General features: G+C 40.7%; 1 protein-coding gene across 4 annotated transcripts; it reads right to left on the bottom strand.

Annotated features, from left to right (window-relative positions):
• Window positions 1-255: 255 nt before the first annotated feature.
• Window positions 256-19,418, bottom strand: LOC103704724 (bifunctional levopimaradiene synthase, chloroplastic-like). 4 transcript variants are annotated; one of them, XR_016398841.1, is made up of 10 exons: window positions 19,115-19,413; window positions 18,592-18,788; window positions 18,234-18,325; window positions 17,808-18,037; window positions 17,262-17,437; window positions 15,673-15,891; window positions 14,703-14,838; window positions 13,464-14,110; window positions 419-532; window positions 256-319 (listed from the first exon to the last, which is right to left on the bottom strand). XR_016398841.1 is itself a non-coding variant. In XM_039117890.3 (8 exons), exons 1-8 carry the CDS (start codon window positions 19,307-19,309, stop codon window positions 13,565-13,567), a joined length of 1,791 nt encoding a protein of 596 aa, XP_038973818.2. In that variant the 5' UTR covers window positions 19,310-19,413; the 3' UTR covers window positions 13,420-13,564. The 4 variants fall into 4 exon arrangements, 2 of the variants coding, with proteins under 2 accessions (XP_038973818.2, XP_088569279.1); XR_015974271.2 differs by lacking the exons at window positions 256-319; window positions 419-532 and adding an exon at window positions 12,380-13,180; XM_039117890.3 differs by lacking the exons at window positions 256-319; window positions 419-532 and having other exon boundaries at window positions 13,420-14,110.
• Between the last annotated feature and the right edge of the window lie 8,047 nt (window positions 19,419-27,465).

Genomic DNA, 27,465 nt, shown 5'->3' with positions numbered 1-27,465 from the left:
ATCACCAACTCCAACTAGAACTATTGACAGCGGGTAAGCACTACCAAGTACCAACATAAGAGATGCAAGTCAGAATAATTAACAGTAAATATATGATTAAAAAACAAATAAAAAGGCTTTACTATCTCAAATTACTGCTCTTTTATTGCATAAAATAAAAATCTACGAATAGGAAAAATAACAACGAAAAATTGAAAAGAGAAGCATCTTAAATAGCTGACCTGTCCATCTGCTATTATAAGAAGAACATGATACTGGCCACCACTATTATCTGCAATGCCGATGGCTGTTTCAATTATTGGTGCAAAGGATGTTGGTCCTGTCAAGAAGGTCCAGAGTCATGACCAAATAGGAACTTCACAATAATCTATATGAGGTTGACAAAAAAATAGCATGTAAGTAAGAGCATCGTACAGACCAGCTAATCGAAGATGTAGAACTAATTCTTTATATGTTTGTAGTGCTTCCTCAAAGCCATTACATGGTCGGTTCTCTGGATAAAAACTGAATACCTCCTGATCATGTGTGGATGCTGCAATATAGAAACAATAACAAGAATCCCCAGACAGTTTTAGAAAGGTAGCCTTGAAATTTGTAGCACAATTAAGTAGACTTTTTTCTACAAGCTAGAGCGACACTAACCATCTCCAAATCCAAAGCAAGGAATAAGATTATCCTCATCAAAAGCAGATAGAGTTCTTCCAATAATATCTTATCTATTCCCAAGGTTTTATCCTCTTAGCATAAGGGTTCATTTCAAAAACTAAGTATCCGAACACTGTTTATGTAGTATGATCATGGCCACACTAATGCATCGGATTCTTGTTCCCACTAAGCACTAAGAAGTACACGCATTTCAGAGTAGATCCTCAAAGGGGAAAAGCTTCGAAGCTTGAGATCTGTTAGGGACAGATCTTGCAAACCATAAATCCTGAGTGCTGGTTCTCCTAAAACTGGTCTCACCAGTCTGAGCTTCAATGCGAAGAGCCATTTGATACGCCTCATCCACATTCAGCAGCCTTTGCCTCATCAACTCCTTACGGATATTGTGATAACTGCCCCACTCCTAAGAGAAACGGAGGGGGGGGGGCATTACACCGTCGTGCAGGCATTACGATGGTGGGCAGTTACAACCGCCCGCCTTTCCCAGCAATCGGAGGCTTCAAGAAGCCTCGATTGGTGGGGAATTTCATCATCCTCTTCCCTCTTCTCCACTGTCTCTCTCTCACAAACCTTCACGGTTGGCAGGATCCGGTGTTAGACCCACGCCGTCGGAGCAGAGGGCTGCATCGTCGGAGTAGGAGACGAACGATCCCCTTCAAAGCAGGTAAAGCCCTTCTTCATTTATTTTTTAAGATCCAGCTTAGAGATAAAAAAAAAAAAAAAAGACGGGCGTCGGTCGGGGTGGCCGAACAGCATCGGTCACAGGCCACGGCGGCCGCAGGCCATCGGCCGCGAGCACCAGTTGCGGCTGCAGGCGCGGCCGGTGTCGCTGACCGGCCGAGGAGCGCCACCGGCTGTGGCTCAGGCCCTCCCCGAGTCCGATCTCCACTCCACGGGAGAAAGAAGGGGAGGAAGAAAAAAAAAAAAGAATAAGAGAGATGAAGAGGGGGAGGCAGACCGCGGCTACCGAGGCTGCCATAGGCGCAGCTGGTGCCGTCGGCCCCAAGCCGACCCTCTCCCGAGCCTATTCCCCTTCACGGGAGAAGGAAGGGGGAGGAGAAGATAAAAAAAAAAAAAAAAGACTTACCAGTGGGTGATCCGCAGCCGCAACCGCGTACACCGGCCTCGGCCGTGGGCCGCGGGTCGTCGGCCGTGGGACGCGGGTCGCCGGCAGCGGGAGGCAGACGCGGCCGCGGGCCACCGATGCGCCCCCGAGCACGACCACGGGCACGGCCGCGGGTGTGGCCGTGGGCGCCGCGGGCCGGCCGCCGGGCGCCATCGGCCGCTGCCCGTTCCTCCCGAGCTCGCCCTCCTCCCTCCATGGGAGAAGAAATGGGAAGAAAAGGGGGAAGGAGAAATCGGGAGAAGAGAAGAGGAGGAGAAGAAAAAGAAAGAAAAAAAAAATGGGAGAAGAAGGTTCGGGAAGGAAGAAGGAAGAAGGAAGAAAAGAAAAAGAAGAAAAGAAGAAAAAGAAAAGAAAAAGAAAAGGAAAGGAAAGGAAAGAAAAAAAAAAAAAGAAGAAGTGAGAGACCCTTAACGGGTCCGACCTAACGGGTCTGATCCGGGTACGGATCCAAACCTGTTAGGCCCAAATAAAATAAAAAAAAAGGGTTTAGCCAAATTTGATTAAAACCGAGCCCAGTCAGATTAGGCTAAGTCCGGACGAACCCAAACTATAAATTGGGTTAAATCCAAACCAAATTAAACCCAATTGAGTTGGATATGAACCTAATTAAGCTGAGTTAGTCTCAGCAGACCCAAATTGAATATGAATCAAGCCCAATTCAAAACCAGTTTAACTAAATTGAGACCGAATTGACTTTGGGCTGACCCTGACTCAAGCCTAGATGAGCCACATTGACCCTGGACCAAAATTAAACTTAATTGGACTTGAAATTGAGCCCAATAACATAATCAGAAGACCAAATTGACCCGATAGGGCTAGACCCAATCAGGAACCGAGCCCAATTCTTTAATTAAAGACCCAATTGACCTACGTGAACCCAATCTGGTTCTAAATCGAGGCCAAGGGCTCTAAATTAAATAAATTGGACTTGAGATCCAAGCAAGTAAATTCATGTTATGATAAATTAGAAAATTATGAAATAAATAGAGAATAATGTGACCCCTATGTGATTTATTTAGGTGATCAAGGATTTGTCACCCGGACGTAAGAAATTGGAAAGCATATTGCTGTAAGTAACCTTGGCACTGATCTTAAAGTTTTTAAATTACTGTTTGTTCATCATTATGAAAATGTATTGCTTATGATATATTTTTCTCAAAACTAGGATCAAGTATATGATTGCATGTAATTCATGAATTTGATTAAAGAGAATCCTTCATGAATATTTGATGGTGTATGAGTTATGAAATTATGATTATGTTAGACTGTATGAAAAATGATATTTGAGGCATGTTTATGCATTTTAAATTATATAATGCCATTTATCATTTTCAAACCTATTTATGATGATTATGATTTATGAAAGAAAAAGAATATGATTTATGAACTCTCAGATAGCTATGACCACCTCTAGAAATAGAGGCCAGTCGACACCCTGGAGCTAGCATCCAAAGAATAACAGGCCCTCTGCCAACGGGTTAAAGTTGGTAACGAATAACAGAATTAGTCGACTAAGATTAACAGGCCCTGTCACGGGATTATAGTGACCATAGCAGCACATCCGTCTGAGAGTATGTTTTATAAAGTATGGATAAATGGCAATATTTTTATATGACTTGCATTATCATGATTATGAATTTTTATGGATAGAACATGCATTGCTTTATGACCTGATTTGTGTATATCATCTATAAAATATTTTATTTTACATTAACTATTGGCTTTTTAATCACTGCATTGGCATAATTGTACTTGATCCAATAAGATAGTACCTGGTTACTTACTGAGCTGTGTAGCTCATACCTTTTTATCTACTTTTTTTTCCTACAGATGATTAAGACCACTAGGAGCAGGGAGCTTGATGTTATTCAGGGTTGGGATAATTGAAAATGTTATGTAATAATCAGATTTTAGAAGCTCTGTACTGTTCCAACTTCTTCACTAATGTTATGACATTAGTAAATGAAACTATTTATTTTTATTATGAAATTTTATGTGGCTTCGTGTTATTGTGTGCATAAGATAGCAATAGCACGGCCGTGTCATGATCCAGATTTGGGGCGTGACATTTAGTGGTATCAGAGCAATAGGTTTAATAAAGGGTATAAAAAAAAGTTTTAGTAAGGGAAATGGGTAGTTAAGTCCCGTTAAATTAAATTCGGCATATTCAAAATAAAAAAAATTAGTTAATTGAATTATGCTAATATTTTTTTTATAGGTGAAAATGAGGAACAGAGAGAATGAAGTCTTGGCAAATATTGCAGCTCGGAGGAGAGGAGCAAGAGGGAGAGGAGTTGCCAGGCAGCCAGCCGAGCAAACTCCTAACCCAGCTGCCACCCAGGCCGATTTTGCAGGAGCAAGTCAGGTGATGACTCAGCTCCTTCAGATGCAACAGCAAATGCAGCAACAGATGCAGCAGCAGATGCAACAGCAGATGCAGATGCAGCAGCAGGTGCAGCAGCAGATGCAGATGCAGATGCAGATGCAGCAGCAGGTGCAGGCCACTGTCCGACCTGCACAGTCCATTGAGTCCTACTATGAGCGATTCCGTAGGCTCAACCCACCTATGTTTGACGGTGGAGCTGACCCTCTGGTTGCTGAGACCTGGATTTGGGAGGTAGAGAAGATGTTCAAAGCCTTGCAATATCCCGAAGAAGTAAAGGTCAGATTGGCTATCCCTATGCTGAAGGGGAATGCAGAGTTCTGGTGGACGGCTATTGAAGCTGCACTCGAGGGTGAGGACGAGCTACCGACATGGGAGGAATTCAAGAAGATGTTTTATGACCAGTATTTTCCTGAGTCAGTCAGAATATCTAAAGAAAATGAATTTTTATCTCTGAGGCAGACAGATGATATGACTGTGCTAGAATATGCCAACAAATTTACTAAGCTGGGTCGGTTCTGCCCTCAGATGATAGAGATTGAGAGAAGCAAGGCTAATAGATTTGAGCAAGGCTTGAGGGACGAAATTCGATCCCGGTTGTCAGTTCTGATTTTTACCAGCTACGGAGAGGCCCTGGAGAGAGCACTGAAGGTAGAAGCAGATATGAAGAAATCAGGGAAGGAAAGAGGTGAGCAAAAAAGGGCCGAGACGTCAAGGAATCTAATGAACCGACCAAGAAACTTTGAAGGCCCTCCTAACAAGAAGAAGAAATTTAAGGCTTGTTATTACTGTGACAAAATGCATTCTGGTCCTTGCTTGAAGAGGATGGGAGCCTGTTTTATTTGTGGGCAGCCAGGACACATAGCCAGAGATTGCCCGAACAAAAAGAAAGTTGAATCTGGACCTTCTAGACCAACTGATCAGATGCAGAGAGGAGCTGCACGGGTGTACGCACTGACACGATAGGATGCTAGTGCCAGTGACAGAGTTGTGGCAGGTATGATTCCCATCAACTCTGTTGATGCTTCAGTACTATTTGATTCTGGTGCTACACATTCCTTTATATCCTCCAAGTTCTCTGCATCCTTGCATCTTATGCCTGATAAGTTAGATGAGCCTTTACTTGTTGCTACCCCTCTCAAGAAGACAGTAGAGGTGGATTCTGTTCATAAAAACTGCATAATTCAGATAGAGGACAGAAAATTTTTGGCTGACTTAGTACTGTTAGACATGTATGATTTTGATGTCATCCTTGGTATGAATTGGCTGTCTGAATATCATGCTCACATTGATTGCTTTGGCAAGAGGGTAGTGTTTCAGATACCTGGTGAACAGGAAATCTTCTATCAGGGTGATGCACCCACTAAGAATCCCTCTTTGCACATTATCTCTGCAATGAATGCAAGGAAGGCCCTCAGAAAGGGGTGTCAGGCCTACCTAGCTTGTGTGGTAGACACTACAAAAGAAACAAGGCTAGAGGATATCCCTATTGTGAGAGAGTATCCAGAAGTATTCCCTGATGATCTACCTGGATTACCTCCTGATCGGGAGATTGATTTTCGGATCGATCTCTTACCGGGTGTTGGGCCTATCTCGAAGGCTCCTTATCGGATGGCCCCGGCAGAGCTGAGAGAGTTGAAGGTTCAGCTACAGGAACTTCTAGAGAAGAAATTCATCCGCCCGAGTGTTTCACCATGGGGAGCTCCTGTACTATTTGTCAAGAAGAAGGATGGAAGTATGCGGCTGTGTATTGATTACCGGGAGTTGAACAAGGTGACAGTGAAGAACAAATACCCTCTGCCCCGGATTGATGATTTATTTGATCAGCTACAAGGTGCCCAAGTCTTCTCTAAGATAGATCTGCGATCTGGGTATCATCAATTGAAAATCCTAGCAGATGATGTGCCGAAGACTGCATTTCGAACCAGGTATGGGCACTATGAATTTTTAGTTATGCCATTTGGACTAACCAATGCACCAGCTGCTTTTATGGATCTGATGAACAGGATCTTTAGGCAGTATTTGGATCAGTTTGTTATTGTTTTCATTGATGATATACTGATCTATTCTAAGAGCAAAGAAGAACATGAAGATCACTTGAGAGTGGTATTACAGATTCTTCAGGAGAATAGATTATATGCCAAACTGAGCAAATGTGATTTCTGGCTGGATAGTATTGCATTTCTTGGTCATGTAATCTCTAAAGAAGGGGTGTCAGTGGACCCAAAGAAAATAGAAGCAGTGGTGGATTGGCCTCGTCCTACAAATGTCACTGAAATCAGAAGTTTCTTGGGTTTGGCTGGTTATTATAGAAGATTTGTGGAAGGATTCTCTCGGATCGCTACTCCTTTGACTCGTCTGACCCAGAAACGAGCAAAGTTTGTATGGAGTGAAGATTGTGAGCAAAGTTTTCAAGAGCTAAAACAAAAGCTGGTATCTGCTCCTATTCTTACTTTGCCAACCAGTACTGGGGGTTTCATTATCTATAGTGATGCCTCCAAGAAAGGATTGGGCTGTGTACTAATGCAGAATGATAAAGTAGTAGCCTATGCCTCTAGACAGCTGAAGCCATATGAGCAGAACTATCCGACACATGATTTGGAGTTGGCAGCAGTGGTTTTTGCTCTGAAGATTTGGCGACATTATCTATATGGTGAGCCTTGTGAGGTTTTTACTGATCATAAAAGCCTAAAGTATATATTTACTCAGAACGAATTAAACATGAGGCAAAGAAGATGGCTTGAGCTACTAAAAGATTATGATCTAAGCATCAAATATCATCCGGGAAAGGCTAATGTTGTGGCAGATGCTCTCAGTAGGAAGTCAGCAGTGGGCTCCATATCTTTGCTTACCACTCAGAAGCAGATTTTGAAAGATTTTGATATGATGCAGATCGAGGTGATTACCAAGGGTGCTGGAAGTATGTTGGCTAGTTTGTTGGTGCAACCTACCTTGATAGAAAGAATAAAAGCTGCTCAACAGACAGATGCACATTTATGTCAGCTTAGAAATGATGTGGAGAGAGGGTTACGACCCGAACTCCGAATCCACCCGGATGGTACTCTGCGTTTTGGCAGTAGATTATGTGTGCCCATGGATGCTGATCTAAAAAGAGAGATTCTGGAGGAAGCTCATCAGTCTCGTTTCTCTATTCATCCCGGCAGCACTAAAATGTATAGAGATTTACGAGAACATTTCTGGTGGAACGGCATGAAGAGAGAGATAGCAGGATTTGTAGCTCGGTGTTTGGTATGTCAGCAAGTAAAAGCTGAGCATCAGAGGCCGGCTGGTTTGCTAGAACCATTAGAGATTCCAGAGTGGAAATGGGAGCACATTACTATGGATTTTGTTACTGGGCTTCCGAGGACAGTAAGGAGGAATGATGCAATATGGGTAATTGTTGATCGCCTCACGAAGTCAGCTCACTTTTTACCCTTTAGGGTTGGCACTTCACTTGACAGGCTGGCTCAGAGGTATATTGATGATATTGTGCGCTTACATGAGGTACCAGTAAGCATTATATCTGATCGGGACCCCCGCTTTGTATCTGGATTTTGGAGAAGCTTCCAGACTGCTATGGGCACTGATCTGAGACTCAGCACTGCTTATCACCCTCAGACTGATGGTCAGTCAGAGAGGACGATCCAGACCCTGGAGGATATGCTGCGAACTAGTACTGTTGATCTGAGAGGTTGCTGGGATGATCATATATCACTAGTGGAGTTTGCCTACAATAATAGTTATCATTCTAGCATCCAGATGGCACCTTATGAAGCCTTGTATGGAAGAAAATGTCGGTCTCCTCTACATTGGGATGATGTTGGAGAGAAGAAGTTGTTGGGCCCTGAATTAGTTCAGAGTGCTAGGGAGAAGATTCTACTGATCAGAAAAAGGCTCAAGGCAGCTCAAGATAGACAGAAAAGCTGGGCAGATAAGAAAAGAAGAGAAGTGAAATTTCAGGAGGGGGACTTTGTATTCTTAAAGGTTTCACCCTCGAAAGGTGTTACAAGATTTGGAAGACATAGTAAATTGAATCCTCGCTACATTGGACCCTTTGAGATTCTTTCCAGAGTAGGGGAGGTTGCTTACAAACTAGCTTTGCCACCAGAGTTATCCAATGTGCATAATGTCTTTCACGTTTCTCTTCTACGGAGATACATTCCTGATCCCAGCCATATAGTACAGCACGAGCCCCTGCAGATTGATAGAGACCTGATTTATAAAGAGTATCCTATACGCATCATTGATCATAAGGAGCAGGTCCTGAGGCGACGTATCATCCCCTATGTGAAAGTTCAGTGGAGCAACCATTCGGAGAGAGAGGCCACATGGGAACTTGAGGAGGATATGCGAGCGAGACATCCACAACTCTTTGACAATGCAGGTATGTAAATTTCGAGGATGAAATTTTAATAAGGAGGGGAGAATGTGATAACCGCCCCACTCCCAAGAGAAACGAAGGGGGGGGCATTACACCGTCGTGCAGGCGTTACGATGGTGGGCAGTTACAACCGCCCGCCTTTCCCAGCAATCGGAGGCTTCAAGAAGCCTCGATCGGTGGGGAATTTCATCATCCTCTTCCCTCTTCTCCACTGTCTCTCTCTCACAAACCTTCACGGTTGGCAGGATCCGGTGTTAGACCCACGCCGTCGGAGCAGAGGGCTGCATCGTCGGAGTAGGAGACGAACGATCCCCTTCAAAGCAGGTAAAGCCCTTCTTCATTTATTTTTTAAGATCCAGCTTAGAGATTAAAAAAAAAAAAAAAAGACGGGCGTCGGTCGGGGTGGCCGAACAGCATCGGTCACAGGCCACGGCGGCCGCAGGCCATCGGCCGCGAGCACCAGTTGCAGCTGCAGGCGCAGCCGGTGTTGCTGACCGGCCGGGGAGCGCCACCGGCTGTGGCTCAGGCCCTCCCCGAGTCCGATCTCCACTCCACGGGAGAAAGAAGGGGAGGAAGAAAAAAAAAAAAAAAAAGAATAAGAGAGATGAAGAGGGGGAGGCAGACCGCGGCTACCGAGGCTGCCATAGGCGCAGCTGGTGCCGTCGGCCCCAAGCCGACCCTCTCCCGAGCCTATTCCCCTTCACGGGAGAAGGAAGGGGGAGGAGAAGATAAAAAAAAAAAAAAAAGACTTACCAGTGGGTGATCCGCAGCCGCAACCGCGTACACCGGCCTCGGCCGTGGGCCGCGGGTCGTCGGCCGTGGGACGCGGGTCGCCGGCAGCGGGAGGCAGACGCGGCCGCGGGCCGCCGATGCGCCCCCGAGCACGACCACGGGCACGGCCGCGGGTGTGGCCGTGGGCGCCGCGGGCCGGCCGCCGGGCGCCATCGGCCGCTGCCCGTTCCTCCCGAGCTCGCCCTCCTCCCTCCATGGGAGAAGAAATGGGAAGAAAAGGGGGAAGGAGAAATCGGGAGAAGAGAAGAGGAGGAGAAGAAAAAGAAAGAAAAAAAAAATGGGAGAAGAAGGTTCGGGAAGGAAGAAGGAAGAAGGAAGAAAAGAAAAAGAAGAAAAGAAGAAAAAGAAAAGAAAAAGAAAAGGAAAGGAAAGGAAAGAAAAAAAAAAAAAAAAGAAGAAGTGAGGGACCCTTAACGGGTCCGACCTAACGGGTCTGATCCGGGTACGGATCCGAACCTGTTAGGCCCAAATAAAATAAAAAAAAAAGGGTTTAGCCAAATTTGATTAAAACCGAGCCCAGTCAGATTAGGCTAAGTCCGGACGAACCCAAACTATAAATTGGGTTAAATCCGAACCAAATTAAACCCAATTGAGTTGGATATGAACCTAATTAAGCTGAGTTAGTCTCAGCAGACCCAAATTGAATATGAATCAAGCCCAATTCAAAACCAGTTTAACTAAATTGAGACCGAATTGACTTTGGGCTGACCCTGACTCAAGCCTAGATGAGCCACATTGACCCTGGACCAAAATTAAACTTAATTGGACTTGAAATTGAGCCCAATAACATAATCAGAAGACCAAATTGACCCGATAGGGCTAGACCCAATCAGGAACCAAGCCCAATTCTTTAATTAAAGACCCAATTGACCTACGTGAACCCAATCTGGTTCTAAATCGAGGCCAAGGGCTCTAAATTAAATAAATTGGACTTGAGATCCAAGCAAGTAAATTCATATTATGATAAATTAGAAAATTATGAAATAAATAGAGAATAATGTGACCCCTATGTGATTTATTTAGGTGATCAAGGATTTGTCACCCGGACGTAAGAAATTGGAAAGCATATTGCTGTAAGTAACCTTGGCACTGATCTTAAAGTTTTTAAATTACTGTTTATTCATCATTATGAAAATGTATTGCTTATGATATATTTTTCTCAAAACTAGGATCAAGTATATGATTGCATGTAATTCATGAATTTGATTAAAGAGCATCCTTCATGAATATTTGATGGTGTATGAGTTATGAAATTATGATTATGTTAGACTGTATGAAAAATGATATTTGAGGCATGTTTATGCATTTTAAATTATATAATGCCATTTATCATTTTCAAACCTATTTATGATGATTATGATTTATGAAAGAAAAAGAATATGATTTATGAACTCTCAGATAGCTATGACCACCTCTAGAAATAGAGGCCAGTCGACACCCTGGAGCTAGCATCCAAAGAATAACAGGCCCTCTGCCAACGGGTTAAAGTTGGTAACGAATAACAGAATTAGTCGACTAAGATTAACAGGCCCTGTCACGGGATTATAGTGACCATAGCAGCACATCCGTCTGAGAGTATGTTTTATAAAGTATGGATAAATGGCAATATTTTTATATAACTTGCATTATCATGATTATGAATTTTTATGGATAGAACATGCATTGCTTTATGACCTGATTTGTGTATATCATCTATAAAATGTTTTATTTTACATTAACTATTGGCTTTTTAATCACTGCATTGGCATAATTGTACTTGATCCAATAAGATAGTACCTGGTTACTTACTGAGCTGTGTAGCTCATACCTTTTTATCTACTTTTTTTTCCTACAGATGATTAAGACCACTAGGAGCAGAGAGCTTGATGTTATTCAGGGTTGGGGTAATTGAAAATGTTATGTAATAATCAGATTTTAGAAGCTCTGTACTGTTCCAACTTCTTCACTAATGTTATGACATTAGTAAATGAAACTATTTATTTTTATTATGAAATTTTATGTGGCTTCGTGTTATTGTGTGCATAAGATAGCAATAGCACGGCCGTGTCATGATCCAGATTTGGGGCGTGACAGATATCAACTCTCAATCCAGTTCGATACCTCGCAATAGTCTGATAATCATTCTCCACCACTTGACTTCTCACCTTAAGTTCATGGAACTTATCAGTATATTGAGTTACTGTCATTGTTCCTTGTTTCAGCAAAAGCAATTCTTCATACATAACTTGCTCATAGTCAAAAGGCAAGTATTTCTCCTTTAGTTTAAGCTTCATCTCCTCCCACTCAGCAATTGCTGGTTGTCTTATTCTCTGCAAGTGCTCCTCCATACTTCCCCACCAAGCCCGAGCATGTCCCTTCAATTTCATCTTGACATACCTCACCTTTCTATCTTCTGACACTGAGAACCAATCGAAATAATCCTCCAATGCTGTCAGCCAGTCCCGGAAACAATGGGGTTCAAGCTTTCCATGAAAGTCTGCAACATCTACTTTCATCCTCTTGGTCAATTCATCGAGTGGTTCACGTGCATGTCCATTGGCACCATCATTTGTTCCTCCATTGGTCCCCTCACGGTTTTTTTGAACAAAATTTGGTTTGGGATGATGCCCACCACCTCTGGGTTGAAATCCTCCACGATTTTGTCTCCCCATGTGCACCTCGTGCTATGCTTCTCCCATCTCCTCCTCATGGTTGGGTGGTTCCACCCTTTCTTCCTCGGACAAGACCCTGTCTACAACTGGTCCATTCTTTGATCCATCCTCTGGGTAACAATTTGAAGCTGTTGAATAGCTTGTAGCAATAGTTCATTGATTTGGTTTGGATTGGGGTTGGTTGCATTTGTAGTGGCTGGAATGTTTTGGTCGATGTGTTGAGTGGTTTCTGGGCGGGAGTGTTTGTTTTGTGGTTGACTCATGTTGTATGAATTACCACTTCTGGTGGTAGTCATGAACAAAGTAGTAAGCCCTCAACACTACCATCTAACTTATTACTCCCATAGTCATAGGGAATTATCTGGTTTGAATGACTTTCTTGCGTTATCATGGCTTGTCTTTGGAAGCTCTCAATTCGAGTTCCAGTGTTTGTGAATCAGAGGATTTCCTTCCAGAATGGGAAGCATGTTGACTTCCTGTTTGATGGATTGCATCTTCATCATCTGAATCAAGAATTATGACAGATGTGCTGTCTTTCCCTTCTTTGTATTTTGGGCAAGAATCCGTAAGGCCATTTGCAACATCTGGAATTTTCCTATGCATCATTAAATCAGAATCACCACAATATAAAATATTCTGAACACTGGACTCATGTTTTTTTTTTTTTTTCCTGCAGACATTCTCATATGGAGGTATTGGCAGCAGCATCAATGAAGTCAGCCTCCAAATCAACTATATCTGAAGATATTGAACTGTCAACACGTCGATCTGAATTCTGATTCCCTTTGGTTGATAGGTCCGACCAAGTATTTATCCCACGATGAGAGCTAGAAAATAGCCTTGGACAGGAATTTTCAAGTGATGGCCGTAATGTGGACAAGAATTTGATGACCTGCATCCTCTGAGCATGGAGAGTTTCATACTCTTTGGTTACACTTCCATATATATTCCATCATCCAAGCTCCAGAAGATTCGACAAAGCAAGTGGATCGGAATAATCTCTAACTTTGGAGACTTTTCTCTGGCTTTCTCAAAACCAGAAAATAAAACTGTCACCTCAGATTTGTAACGATAGTTATTATCCTCATTGTCTAACTTTGTAGATCAAGAGCTATAATAGCAACTTATAAGCGGATGTAGCAGATAAGAAGTTGACATAACAACTCAAAAGTCGATATTGCAGACTGATATATCAAGAGAAAATAAGAGAAAAATATTTACCATGTTAAAATATTTAAAGAAGAAGAGGAAAACAAAAGAAAAAAAAAGAAAAGTAATTTTATTTCTTTATTCCATCATATTCAATACATCTATGGAGTTATATATACTAGTGTACATACTCCATATAAGAAAAATAAAATAAATTGATACATGATTATGTTAATAAAAAAAAATATTATAGGTGATGCAGATTGCAAAATGATTTCTAAAATTATGCTAACATAAGGCACGAATTAATTTGCTTACAAGTTCAAATTGTGTCATAGACGGTGCGAGAGGGAAACATATATAGATTGACTTGGTGCGAACTGCTGAATTCATTGCTTCGCTGCAGGCTCAAGAAGCCTTCATTCAAGTGGGTTAAACATAAAATCTTGGAAGAGCTTCATGAATTCTTCATCGGAATTGGTAAGGCCATCCATCCTTCTGTAAAGAAGACGGGCACTCCGAGCATTACTCAGGACCGCACGGCTACAGAACTCTGGCGCTACCGCTCTTGATCGATAGAGCTCCCACTCCAGTTCCTGACAAGCCAAGTCAATCACATTGGTGAGACCTACCGTGGCTTCCTCCTGGGTGCAGCCTGGGTGGTCCCTCATGTAGCAGCCCACCCCCGTGGCCAACTTTCCCTCCTCGAGCTCCCTCGGAAAGGAGATAAGATCATTGGAAAGTCGGCCTACGACTGCAGCGAGGTTCGTGAAGCGTGAGTCAGGACCAATGCGGCTGAGCATCTCATCTGTGATCTTCTCTCCCAGCAAGAATGCAGATGTCCATGTTATTATTTTCACTCCAACGGAGACCGTGGCGCATTGCATGTATTCTTCGTAGGTCGGAATGTGTTCGCTATGCATCCATTCTGCTTCCTTTAGAAAGGAAGCTGCATACTCTGCCCACTGAAATGAACGCATGCATACGATATATAAGCCCATTGTTATGCTTGTGAGAGAGCCTATGGCTCAGGACTTCAATTAGTTCAAAGATATGATATGAGAAATATTGCAATTAAATATTTTTAAAAAGAAATCTATCATGTTTGGAATATGGAAATCTAAGACGGTTGCAACTGCTGAGCAATAACTCATTCCAATATTAATGCTTTTAAGTTGATCGGTTGGCCAGACTTCTGTGCTGACCCATTTAAATTGTTGGGACACTAGAAAGTCCAGCAGTTTATGGACAGGGATGTTATCTAAAAAGAGAGTTAAGGAGAGTTTCTTCTGTTTTTTTTCGTTAAAGAGAGGGACAGAGGAAAAGGAATTATGTAACCAATCCAAATTAATACGAGACCTCGTTTAGCTATTTCATTTCTTCTTTCAACTTGGTCGAATGACTTCTTAAAAAGGTCGGAAAGAGGTGCGGCCAAAGCCTATGATGGACCTGGGCTAATGTCATCAGGACTGAATGCCTAATCTTTAGGTTATTGTCCTCCTGCTAGAACTTAGCTTTCAGCATCTAAATTGATTAATTGCGAAAATTCATACTTACCATATGCTTGAATATGGGAAGGATGTCGCGACCCTGAACTCGGTTGGCTTCTGCTGCCAGCTCTAGATAGGTACCGTCTATGCCTTCGAATACTAGCTTGTGTTGAGGAAGATCATTGATCAGAGATGAGTCCCACCTGGCATGGAAGGGAAATTAAGAATGATAGAAAAGGCCTTTAATCCAAAACATTCTAAACCGGTTTATAGCCTAATGATTGCACCCTTCCTTCAATTAGAGGAGGTTCCATGTTCAAACTTGTTGATAGGCGTTTCCCTGGGTGCTAGAAATAGCTAGAAATAGATAATTGACATCAATCCATGGCATTGATCATACGTTCCTCAAAAATAAAATTTTAAAAAAAAAAGATAAGATAAGATGTTATGCTAAGCTAGTCTCTACGCTGATTGGAACCCAGACATGGGTCGGCTAGAACTAGATTGTGGTTGTTCTGTTAATAGGCTTGGAGAAGTTAAGCACAAGAAAAAATTCGACACGGAGGAATGTTTGATAATTTAGTATGGATTTAAAAAATGTTGTGGGAATAATTACACCGGAGGTGGAAATAAAGTGGTGCTTGTTAATTCATTATTTAAAAGAAAAGTATGTAAAAATCTATAGAAGATTATTAGTAGTTATCAAAAGTTTGAATGGAGACAGAGACTTCTGAAGTTAGTCATCCTCCCAAACTCTTTGCCTTATAATTGTGGCAAAGTAGGCGATTTGCATGAGATCCTTATTGACATGAAAATTTCTCCATGTGTTGAACAACTTCTCTGAGAAAAACAATTTGCTAGTGACATTCTCCTAGCAGTTGGTTAAGAAGACCATCCAAAGACCAACTTTGCTAAGCATGAAACACTAGCATGCTGAGAAACTGGGCTGCCTCCTCCAAATCGAGAACATTTTAGGTTAAATCTTGAGTTGGGAGGGAGGGTGTTGGGTCCTGTTAAACATAATCAAATATACGTACCTCCTGAAAGTCTCGTTGAAGCGCCGAAGTTCTTGAAGGTCATAGCTTTTGTCATCAAAGAGATCATCAAGAATGGTGGTCAAGACTCCACCCTTGGCATAGGCCAGCCGAAAGGATGAAAATTGAGGTTCATAGATAGTTGGTGCCACTACAAAGTAAGTTTGTGCAAGCCTCTTACGCGCACATTTCACTTCATCAAACCCAAATCGTTGCCACCATCTGCAAAAATTAAAGAAGAATATCGAAATATCCAAGGCAAAGAGCTACAAGAAAGCACTTTTGGAAGAGAAGCTCCAAAATAGAAGTTTTTCCAAGTAGATCTTTTCTTCTTTTTGGCAAAGCCAAATCAGCTTTTCATTTTTTTACAAAACGCCACTATCCTATCCAAAAATACTTTTGAAGGATCAAAAAGTATTTTTTGACCCTTCAAAAGTTTTGCCAAACGGGCCTTAAGTCTATTCCAATCAACATTGATGATTGTGGGTCTATTACTATCAACAATTTCCTAATATTGCTAAATGCCATCTAGGATTACAAGATTCATTTTATTAGATTACAAAGACCTTGTATTTGGTAAAAATAAAAAGTAATTCTTGTGAGGATTGGGCTCAAAATAATATTGTGAAATTAAAAGAATAGGTTGTATATGTACTTGATCTTTCTCCAAGATCTTGGTTATATGTTGCTAGAAAGTCACATACACATATATAACTCTTTTAATATATAAATTGATCAGATATATAATTTAGTTGGGATAAATTAGAAAATAATTAAATAGATCGGATATCAATTAGTTGAGACTAATTCTATTACAAATGGGTCGGGCATAGGTTTAGCCTCTTGGCCTGGTGGGTCAATGCGAGAAAATAAATCTTCAAATTCTAGAATTTAGTTGCCAGAATAAGTACAAGTATGGGTGCAAAGAAATTAATATTATATAGATATTTTTAGTAACAAAGCATTTAGAATGCAGGTGCATAATCAAGATTTTGAGGAAAATTTTGAATCGGATGGATTATTCTAGATATAAGATTCCGGCTAGTAAGATTTATTCTCAAATATCTAAAATTAGTAGCAGCTACATCATATGCCATGCTCTATTAAAAGATTTGTTCGGATGACTAGAAAAAACGCATATGTAATATTTAAGAAAATAAATAAAAAGCGGAGAATATGGCATGTCTAGGATTTATCATTTTTCCTCTTAAATTTCTTCTCTCACTTTCTTACTTTTTTTGGATGTCCCGTTCTACATAACTTATTTTTAAGTTTATTTTGATTTTATTTATTAATATTTATAATTGATAAGTAATGTGCTTATTGAGGATGATAGGTGAATACGGGTTTGTATGAAAATAAATAGCTTTAGATTTATTCTTTTGAAATTAATTATGAATGGGTTGGGTATGCGTTGAGGGTTTTTGTTGATTGAACAGGACCTAAGCAAGCTCATTGCCAACCCTAATTGTGAGGATAGAGATGCCAGTTGAAGGATGCGAATATGGTTAGCAAGCAATTATTATTTTCATCCTATGGCCTAGATCTTAATTAGTCAGCATTCCTTAAAATATATGACTTATCATACTGACCTCTCCAATTCCTCCAACTCTTGTTGATATAGCTTCTGCAACTTTTGCAAGTCCAATTTTGCAAGTTTCAAATATTTTCTTGTACTCTCATTTCCTGGCCACAATTGTTTTATAATGCTTCTTGCCTCTAATCTTGGCATGAGGCGTCGACGAGGTAATTCCAATGCAAAATTTACCTAGACAAATCAGATTAAAGCAGATTAGATAAAGCTGAAAAACGTCGAATCCCGGCATTTGATATTAGAATATGATTTGAAAATAAGTGTCATGGCCACCTTCTAGTATTTGGCATGTGCATGGAACATGATATTTAATTTGATGTCGTGTACAAATTGTTAAAATAGTGCTGCTAGCAGTATCTAAATGTGGACAGGTTCATCATATTGTTGCAATTTCACTTTTCCATGAACATTGCAAAAGTTTGCTTACTAGGAAAAAATATGGAAAGAAGGATGGAAGGCAATATATACACACACACACACACACCCCAATCTTCCTCCCTTGCTTTGAGAACAATATTCCAGCGACAGCTTGGGGGGGTCTTACCTCTATCCCAAGGTTGTTGGGCTGCAACAGAGTTGGGTTCCCCTCTGACAAGACGTTAAGGAGTTGGGACCTTGCAAATTCCTGTGCTTCTCCCATGATTTTTGATTCAGACGGGAAGCCTGTCTGAGAGCATCTATACAGGTTCAACATAGCTGATATATTGGTCGGTGAATCGACGGAGAAACATTCATAAAAGCTCTTTTTCCCATCCTCTAAAGCCATAAGAACACCTGCAAATGGATAACGAAGTGGTCAATCTCATTTAGTTGAGTTATATGGGCTTATGGGCTTGGAACAAGATCCATAACAAGCATAAATCACAGCTAGGCCTGCAAGCAAGCATGCAATTCGCAGGGACCGGGGTGTGCCCCTCAAGTTCCCATCCAGATATTATTTGAGCAGAGAAAAAAGGCCGCGCGTCAATACCTGCAGAGACTGGGTAGCCATGAAGCCTTAGCAAGCGAAAGGCTAATACTGTGGTTTTTGCATCATTCAACCCATACTTATCATCCCATTGCCTGCAGTTGAAAAACATAATTACGTGCAGAGCTGTTTAGGTAAATACGAGATGACCGCACCTTATATATATAGGAGTCTCCACCTTCAAAAGAAATTTTGAAGATGTGGTCATGATCTCATGACACACTTGTTTTATTAGATGCCAAATTTTTGTTGATTTAGAGTCTGGTTCATATTTTCCTTTTCTACAGTTGGCTGGGTGGCACTTGATACACTCATGGCACTGAGGTGCGTTTATATATACTAACACGATCAATGCACTTACATGTAGCTTGTGCGTAAAATACGTCGGATTTGGTGTTCGAAGTATCTTTGGATTCCAAGCCGTTCCATCAAATCCACCAACATTAGAGCCTCAAAAAGAGTAGCAGTATCCTTTAAACAAGTCTCAATGCATGCAAGTTCCACCTCTATTGCACCAATCAGATCCTCCTCCTTTTCATCTGCCTGCATGAAGCCCTCCTGCAAGAGGCTAGGTTGGTAAGATCATGTCCGATGAAAAGCTATATCTCATCTTTCTCCTGTATATATAAGTCATGTTTGGTAACCCTTCTACAAACAAAGGGAGGTTCATTATTTTGTGGGTCATCCTGTTCGGCTGGGTGGGGAGGTGAATCAAATCTAACTAACAAGAATGCAAGCATCCAGTTTCCTCAGATCCATATTAATCATAAGATAAATCATACATGGGAGTTGACATGTTATATTTTTTAGTTAGCATAAACTGGCATGCATCTCGAGGTTAAATAAATCTTGCTCTACTGCTAGAGAGAGAGAGAGACAGAGACCTCCGGCTTTAGAAGGGCAAAGGAGGAATGGCGCGTGCTTCTTCTCGTGCGGAGAAGCTGAGGTGAAAGGGAGAGTGACTGACGGAGGTGGCCGCCCGGAGATACAGGCAGAGATGCCAAGGCAGATGGGCGATGGGTGAGGGAGCGCGGAAGTGATGGAGACGGAGCAGCTGGCTGAGCAAATGAAAGAGCCATACTGCTCAAAATTTTTTCCTTCCTCTGGCCTCTGATCTACTCGTGGTGACTCCAGGTATAATGCCTCGCTGCCTGCTATATAAGGATGAGCGCGGGGTTTAAAGCCTAAACATTCGTCCCTTAAGTCGAAGAGGCCGTCATTGTTGACTTTTCTAATGGGAACGTGTTTTCCGTTCTTGCTGGGGCAACCTCAAAGTTTCCACATGCAGCAAAAAAATAAACCTTAAAGTTTCCACATGCCGCAAAAAAAAAAAAACTTAACAAATAACCGATATAAAATTAAATATACGTGGGTCGTTCCATACTCATCTGTTTAACTCTTGACTTCTTAAGTACTAAGAATCTAAATCAATTCAAATTTAATTACAAACATCACAATCGACCCGTGGTCAGCTTCAATGAGCACATGTTATTGTGTCTTCTAATTCACATAAGGTTATAGACCGGATTCACTCTAATATCATTTGTCGCAATCCAGGACCTCATCTAAAATGGCTAGTTGGAATGTATTTTGTGGGTTCCTTAGTCCTATATAAGTACCAAAAGAAACTTCGGCGAATAGCCGATGTGGGACTAAACACATGCTCATATGGGTCCTTATAGAAATAAGCCTACAAATACCTCCAAAATATATGTATAACTCATCTGTCCAGGCTGGGTCATGCATCATGTGGTCTATGGGCCGCAATTCAAATCGGTATATGGCCAGCAAAATGGTTTTTCCAATGACAATGGTGACAATTATTATTTATAAATAACATACGACCAGCGTGATGCCATTTGGTGTCAATTAACAATTTCAAGCACCCATAGTTTCGTATGGCTTAATAATGATGCAAAAGACTTGGGCAATTGAGCAGGTAATTGTGGAGGGAGAGTTAGCGATGCTTAAAATATGACATGGTCAGTTATAAATTTAGCGTCTGAATTACTTGATCTGTTGGTCATGGATCCTAAGTTTTGAGTCTATGATATTTCTTCTTTGACTCTTAATCGTTCAAATCGCAACGCCTCCCAGCAGCTTCCCATTAGATACTCCATCGCTTGGTCGTCGGACCAGCGATCGCCATTCCACGTGTTCCGCGGGTGTGCATTCCGGTCAGCATTTTCTTCCCTGACTAAGTGCGGGCGGCCCAAAAAAAAAAAAAGGGAAGGAATCTCTTTCCAAATTCCAAAAAGGGAACCAGTGGCACGTCCTTTGACCGACGGGCGCGTTCGCCAAAGTAGAACCATAATCAGAACGGACGTGGGTTGTGATGCAATTTCACTTTTCCATAGACATTTCAAAAGTTTGGTTACTACAAAAAAAAAAAAAAAAAAAAAAAAAGGAAAGAAGGCTAGGGTCTTGGAAGGTAATATTCTTAGTGAAAAATTAAATATTTTTCCATGAGATTCCACGAAACTTGTTCCCCAAAAGAATGAAAGGATCAATAATTCCAATAATGGTTAACTTAAAGAAAAAATTAGAGGCCAAGTTTGAGCCATTTACTCTTAGACTACAAAAGTTTAAAAAATGTCAATTAGCCACCAAAATTTTAAATTCGTTGCAATATGTCTCAGCCGTCTATCTCCATTACAAAATGTAACTCACATAAGGATATTATGATAACTATTTTTTTATAAGAATCTGGAGCTGCCCGTCCCACTAACTCAGCAAGAGACTCTTGTTTCGTCGAGAATTAAAGAAAAGGGGAGGGAGAGTAATGCTTTGAGATCTGTGTCAGCAAATGAATGATAAAGGATGGAGTCTTTTGAGATTTATGCAAATGGATGGATAACAAAGGATGAAACACTTTAAGATCCATTCAAATGGATTAATGATAGGTGATGGTGTGTTTTGAGATTTATGCAAGCAGATAAAAGACAAAGGATGAAGTGCTTTGAGGCCTGTGCAAGCAAATAAATGCTAAAGGATGGAGTGCTTTGAGATTTGTGTAGGTAGATGAATGCTAGAGGATAGAGTGCTTTGAGATCTATGCAGATGGATGGATGAAAAAGAATGGAGTGTTTTCAGCTCTGTGCAAGTGGATGGATGATGAAGGATAGACCACTTTGAGATTTATGCAAGCAAATGGATGATAAATGATGGTGCACTTCAAAATACGTGTAGGTGAATGAGTGATAGAGGATAGAGAGCTTTGAGATTTGTGTGGACGAATGGATCACAAATGGAGTGCTTTGAGATTTGTATAGGTGGATAGATGATAAAGAATGGAACTTTTTGAGATCTATGCATGCAAATGGATGATTAAGGACGAAGCACTTTAAGATCTGTGCTAGAAAATTTTAAACGAAGGGTGGAGTTTTTTAGATTTGCGCTAGGGAATGATTGATATCTAATGGAGCACTTTGAGATAGAGGCTCTCTGAATCTATGAAGGATGGAGCATTTTAAAATCTATGAAGGTGGATGCATGGATTACAAAGGATGTAGCACATTGAGATCCATGAGGTAGATAAATGACAAAGGACAAGCTCTCTAAATCTATTGGAAGTTAGCTTTCAGTGTCTCAATTGGTTAATTAAGAAAATTCATACTTACGAAATGCTTGAATATGGGAAGGACATCGCGACCCTGAATTATGTTGGATTCTGCTGCCAACTCTACACAAGTAGCATCTATGCGTTCGAGTAGTAGCTTGTGTTCGGGAAGATCATCAATAAGAGATGAGTCCCACCTGGCATGGAAAAAAAATGAATGATAGAAAACGTTATTAATCGAGAACAAACATTCTAAACCAGTATAGCCTAATGATTGCATCCTTCTTTCAATTAGAAGAGGTTCCATGTTCAAACTTGTTGGGAGGTGTTTTTCTGGGTGCTAGAAATGAGTAATTAACATCAATCCATGGTCTTGATCACATTTTTTCAAAAACAAGAAGAAAAAAGATAAGAAATTATGCTAAGCATGCAATTCTCGATGCAGGTTGGAGCCCAAACAAAATGCGCAAGCGCTAGAATTAGACAAGGCTGCTCTGTTAACAAGTTAGGCACCAGAAGAAATTCGAACTTAGAATAATGCTATAAGAATAGTCAAATCGAAATAAAGTGGTGCATGTTAGTTACTATTTAAAAGAAAAAAAAAATGTAGACACCAATAAAAAAAGGCAACAATGGAAGACTATTAGTAGTTATCAAGAGTTTAACTCGAGACAGAGACTTTGAAGTCAATCATCCAACCAATGTCTTTGCTATATAATAGTGGCAAAGCAGGTGATTTGCATGAGCTACTAGTTAACATGAAAATTTCTCAATGCATTGAACACCTTCTCTGAGAACGACAATCTTTGACATTGAAATGGTTAGTTGCGCCCCCAATTGAGATATAGAGGGTGGGGGTGGGTAACTGGCACAGTGTAGGTAACTTAAACTTAATTAAATATTGTTACCTCTTGAAAGCATCACTGAAGCACCGAAGTTCTTGAAGGTCAAATCTTTTGTCATCAAAGGGATCATCAAGAAGGGCGGGCAGGGCTACACTTTTGGCGTAGGCCAGACGAAAAGATGAAAATTGAGGTTCATACATATTTGGTGCCCTTATAAAGTAAGACTGTACAAGACTTTTACGGGCATGTTTCAGTTCATCAAACCCACATCTCTTGCACCATCTGCAAAACCCAAAGAGGAATATTGAAATATCCAAGGCAAAGAGCTACAAGATGCAGATAAAAATAAGTGACAGATTATATTGCTAGATAAAATGATTTCCATCACTATCTTCGATTTACTTGAGTCAAACACTTCGTGACCAATCCAAGATCTAAAATGAGAGCCCTTTTTCCTAACCGAAGAGGAGTGCATTCATGTGGGTACAAACCAATTTGCTTAGTTTGTGTGATCTAGGAGAATTATCGAACTCGATGTTGACCAATTTGGCAACTACGAATACTCAGAAGGATCATCAAACTTGATATGGATCACTTGGCCACTATGAGTATCCAAGGGGATTACCAAACTCGATATAAAATACTTTGATTACTACAAATATTCAAAAGGATCAGTAGATTTGATGTGGAACATTTTGGCCACTACAAGTATTCAGAGGGATTACCAAATTCAATGTGGATTACTTTGGCCACTACAAGTATTCAAGGAGATTACCAAATTGATGTGAAACACTTTGACTATTACAAGTATTTAGGAGGATGACCAAACTCGATGTGGATCACTTTGGCCACTACGAGTATTCAAGAGGATCGGCAAACTCGATGTGGAATACTTTGTCTACTATGGATATTCAAGGGGATCACCAACTCGATGTGAAACACTTTGGTCACGACGAGTATTTAGGAGGATCACCAAACTCGGTGTAGATCACTTTAGCCACTACGAGTATCCAAAGGGATCACTAGATTCGATGTGGAATACTTTGGCCTTTACGGTTATTCAGGAGAATCACTAGACTCAATATGGAACACTTTGGCCTCTATGAATATCCAGGAGAATGGTTAGACTCGATGTGAAACACTTTGGGCTCTACGAGCAGGGCTAAAAAGGGTTCAGAAGTGAGATCAAGAGGTGGTACAAGTACTAGGGCAAAGAAATGCATGTTTTAGATATATTTTTAGTGATCAATCATTTAGAAAGCAAGTGCAAAATGGAGATTTTAGAAAAAATTTAAATTGGATGGATAATTCTGGATAAAACTTTCCGGTCAGTCAGATTCATTATTACATCTCTAGAAGTAGTTGATAGCTACATCATATACCGTGCTCTATAAAGATTGGTTCATTTGAGTAGAAAAGTTACATAACTAATGGAGGTGGCGGCTTGGAGATCCTGACAGTGATACCAAGGCAGATGGGCGATGGGTGAGAGAGGGCAGATGTGATGGAGCAGGAGGCTCATTGAGCAGGAGAGAGCCATACTACTCAATGGATGCAAGTTCCACCTCTATTGCACCAATCAGTTCCAGCTAATTTTTTCTTGGTCTAATTGCTGTTATTAGTCTGCATGGACCTATATGCAATATTTATATAGTTAAGCGATTTTATACTAATTTAATAAGAATTGAGTCATTATTATATGAATCAAAAAATTTAGAGGCTAAATGCAAAAGATGCTTAATTGTCCAATCTAAGCCCCACTGGGGCTGTTTAGGGTACAACGACCGGATGACAAAGAGCCTCGTGTCCATGGGCATGGCACAAGGACGCAATTTGGATTGTAGATCCCTCTTTTCTAGATAGGAGGGAAACATTCTGTGCTTGGTGGGGGTCTTACCTCTATCCCAAGGTTGTTGGGCTGCAAAAGAGTTGGGTTCCCCTCGGACAAGACGTTAAGGAGCTGGGACCTTGCAAATTCCTGTGCTTCTCCCATTATTTTTGATTCAGACGGGAAGCCTGTCTGAGAGCACCGATGCAGGTTTTGTTGGGGTGGTCCTCCTGGCGTGGGATCCATCTCATTTAAAATTTAAAAACAAAGGGGACAGTTTAAGACTGCTTTGGTTGGGGGTGAGGTTATCGTGGAATTGAAATAGGGAGTCCAATGCTCTGCAAAAAAATGGTAAAGAAAAAAAAAATAAAAATAAGAGAGAAAAAAAAAATGCTATTTTGTTAGATGGTCGATAGTTGATTTTATTTAGATTTGGCTGAAATTTTATGAATATGTTGTTTTTGGTATTGAGAGCTACACATTTAATGGTTTGGATTTTTTAAAAGTCTTCTCTATTGATTATTTTAAGCATCAATATTTAGTGAGATTCATTCTTTATTTTACTGTTTATTATTGAAATTCGTCTTATTGGTGAAGAATGTTCTTGTTGTGAAAGCTAAGATTAAATATTATTGATGTTTGTGCAGCCTCTAGTTGAACTAAAGATGATCTATTGTAATCATATTTTCATTATTCTAAATAGTAAAAGCTTTTAGTGGGACTAGGTCTCGTGGTTATTTCTTTTACATCGAAAGATTTTTTAGGTTAAAAAAATTATGTTGCCCCTTGTGCGTGAATTGCTTGATTGTTTTACTTGTTAATTGCTTGAATAGATTGTAAAGATTATTGTTGCTTTGTGAGTAATATCTTATTTAATTATACAAAAAGAAAAAAAAATTGTGGCATTATTATTTTTTTGATTACATTTTCCAACAAGTTCAACATAGCTTACATGCTGGTTGGCGAATCTACGGAGAAATATTCATAAAAGCTCTTTTTTCCATGCTGTAAAGCCATAAGAACACCTGCAAATAGATATCGAGGTGGTCAATCTCATTTTCAAGCTCGGCACAGCCTGTCGGGCTCAAAAATTAGGACCTGGAAATTGTCAACAATCTGTACTCCAACAGAATAGATGAAATTGTCATAGAGCGCTTTAATTTTAAAAGGAATATTTGTTATGTTTTCAACAAAGATGAAGATGTCCATGAATTCTTGGTCCAACACTGCTAAGGAAGCAGGGGAAATCTGGTCAAAAAGACCGAACCTATACGGTTGTCCTGTCCGCCGAATGGATTCTAAGTTTTGGCAAATTAGTGAAAGGTCCTCAGGTGAATCTTGATTCTATGGATAAGATGATGGTCCCGACCACAATCTATGAACCTCTATCATCCACCAAAACGAAAAACAAGCCTTCTACTAGGCCTCCCATTGTCGACCATTTTCTTTAGGCATACTGGACTTGATAGGAAGCTGCAAACATTGGATGAATGCCCAGTGACCTTGCACAAGAAACACACTAATATGGCATCTCTGCAGTCACTCTTGAGACGCTTCGCTTCGCCGCACCTAAAGCATCGCATCATCCCTTCTTAAACTTGGCCATGGATGGATGAGCTGAGGTTCTTAAGGAGGTTTTTAAGGAGCCCACCCCGGTTAGAAGAGGGTAGATTGGTAGAGGAAGAATTAAAGTGGTGCCCAGAAGCAGTACAAACAGAGAAGGTTGGCTTTCTTCCAAGGATTCCAACGGTCGAGAATGGTAGGTGGCCGTTATTAAGTCCATTAAAGGGAACTTGATTGATCATATTCTATAGGTTTGCCAAGGAAAAATCTATCGAAAGGACTGCTTTGATGACCAAAACAAGCACCAGCACCTCTACTTTGAAACCTTCTCATGGCAGCACTTGGCCACTTTAAAACTAAATCATGTATCCTCTACATGTAGTGAAGATACTGAGGATCAAAACAGGAACCGGCACCTCTACTTTGAAACCGAATCATGTATCCTCTGCATGTACTGAAGATACCAAGCATGCATGCAGATCCTTGGCAAGAGGAGTTGCATATCATGCAGTCCTGTGGTATTGGACTTTTATTTTCCATATTACAATACTAGACCATTTTATCTTTACTTGTGCTTCTTCTCCTTCCCTCCCTTCTGCAATCCATTAGTTAAAAACAAACAATTTGGTTAGAGTAGTTAGAGGGGAAAAATTAAGAATTAGAGGTGCACGAGTTTGAACCTCTCAAGGATTTCAATTATAACCAAAGCATTGGAGTACTCAAAAAACCCATCTAATTTTAGAAAGTATCTCCACTTCCCTTACCCTTTCTTTCCTCATTTCTCTCCTTCCCACTCATAGCAATCCATATAGCCAAATTCACAGCCCAAACTCGAGGAATGAAGCAACGGGCAAACCTTTGGAACCTCCTGGGGGTGGTGACGATCAAGTCAGATTGGGTCAGGTGTTGGTGTATGCAGGTTGGACCAAAAATTCATCAACCCAAATCTGATCAATTTATTAAATAAGTCAAAAATTTAAATTTAAGTCTAACCTATTTATTAAATAGGTAACCCAACCCAATCTAAATAACTCATTTGTTAAATAGGCCAATAAATGAGAGGTTCATATTAAAAATATACTAAAGAAAAAAAAATGCCAGAGAATATGGAACAACAAATATAATTATCAATAATTTATGTATTCTTCAAGAAATGATTTGTTTATGCAACAACAAATAATTCATTAAAGTTTGACTAGTTTTAATTGATCTAACAAAATCGGAGAAAGATTAGCATATTTTTAAGAATTCAAATCGTACATTTTTAAGGGCCGAAAGTAAGCAAACAATCCCCAACAATGTTTCATCCAGAAACGACCAAGCTAGATTTATAAACTTACATAAACGCCATCCTCTCCACACCCCGCCCGCACCCCCGGCGGCGGTTCTCTCCGGCGACCCGCACTTCCGCACCGCCCTATCAGCCGTGCACCATCTCGG

Source organism: Phoenix dactylifera, chromosome 17, assembly GCF_051530095.1.
Source record: "Phoenix dactylifera cultivar Ajwa chromosome 17, Ajwa_hap1_PhDact_Kaust_v1.1, whole genome shotgun sequence".
Lineage (NCBI taxonomy): Eukaryota > Viridiplantae > Streptophyta > Magnoliopsida > Arecales > Arecaceae > Phoenix > Phoenix dactylifera.
This window is presented reverse-complemented; position numbering and strand designations above follow the sequence as displayed.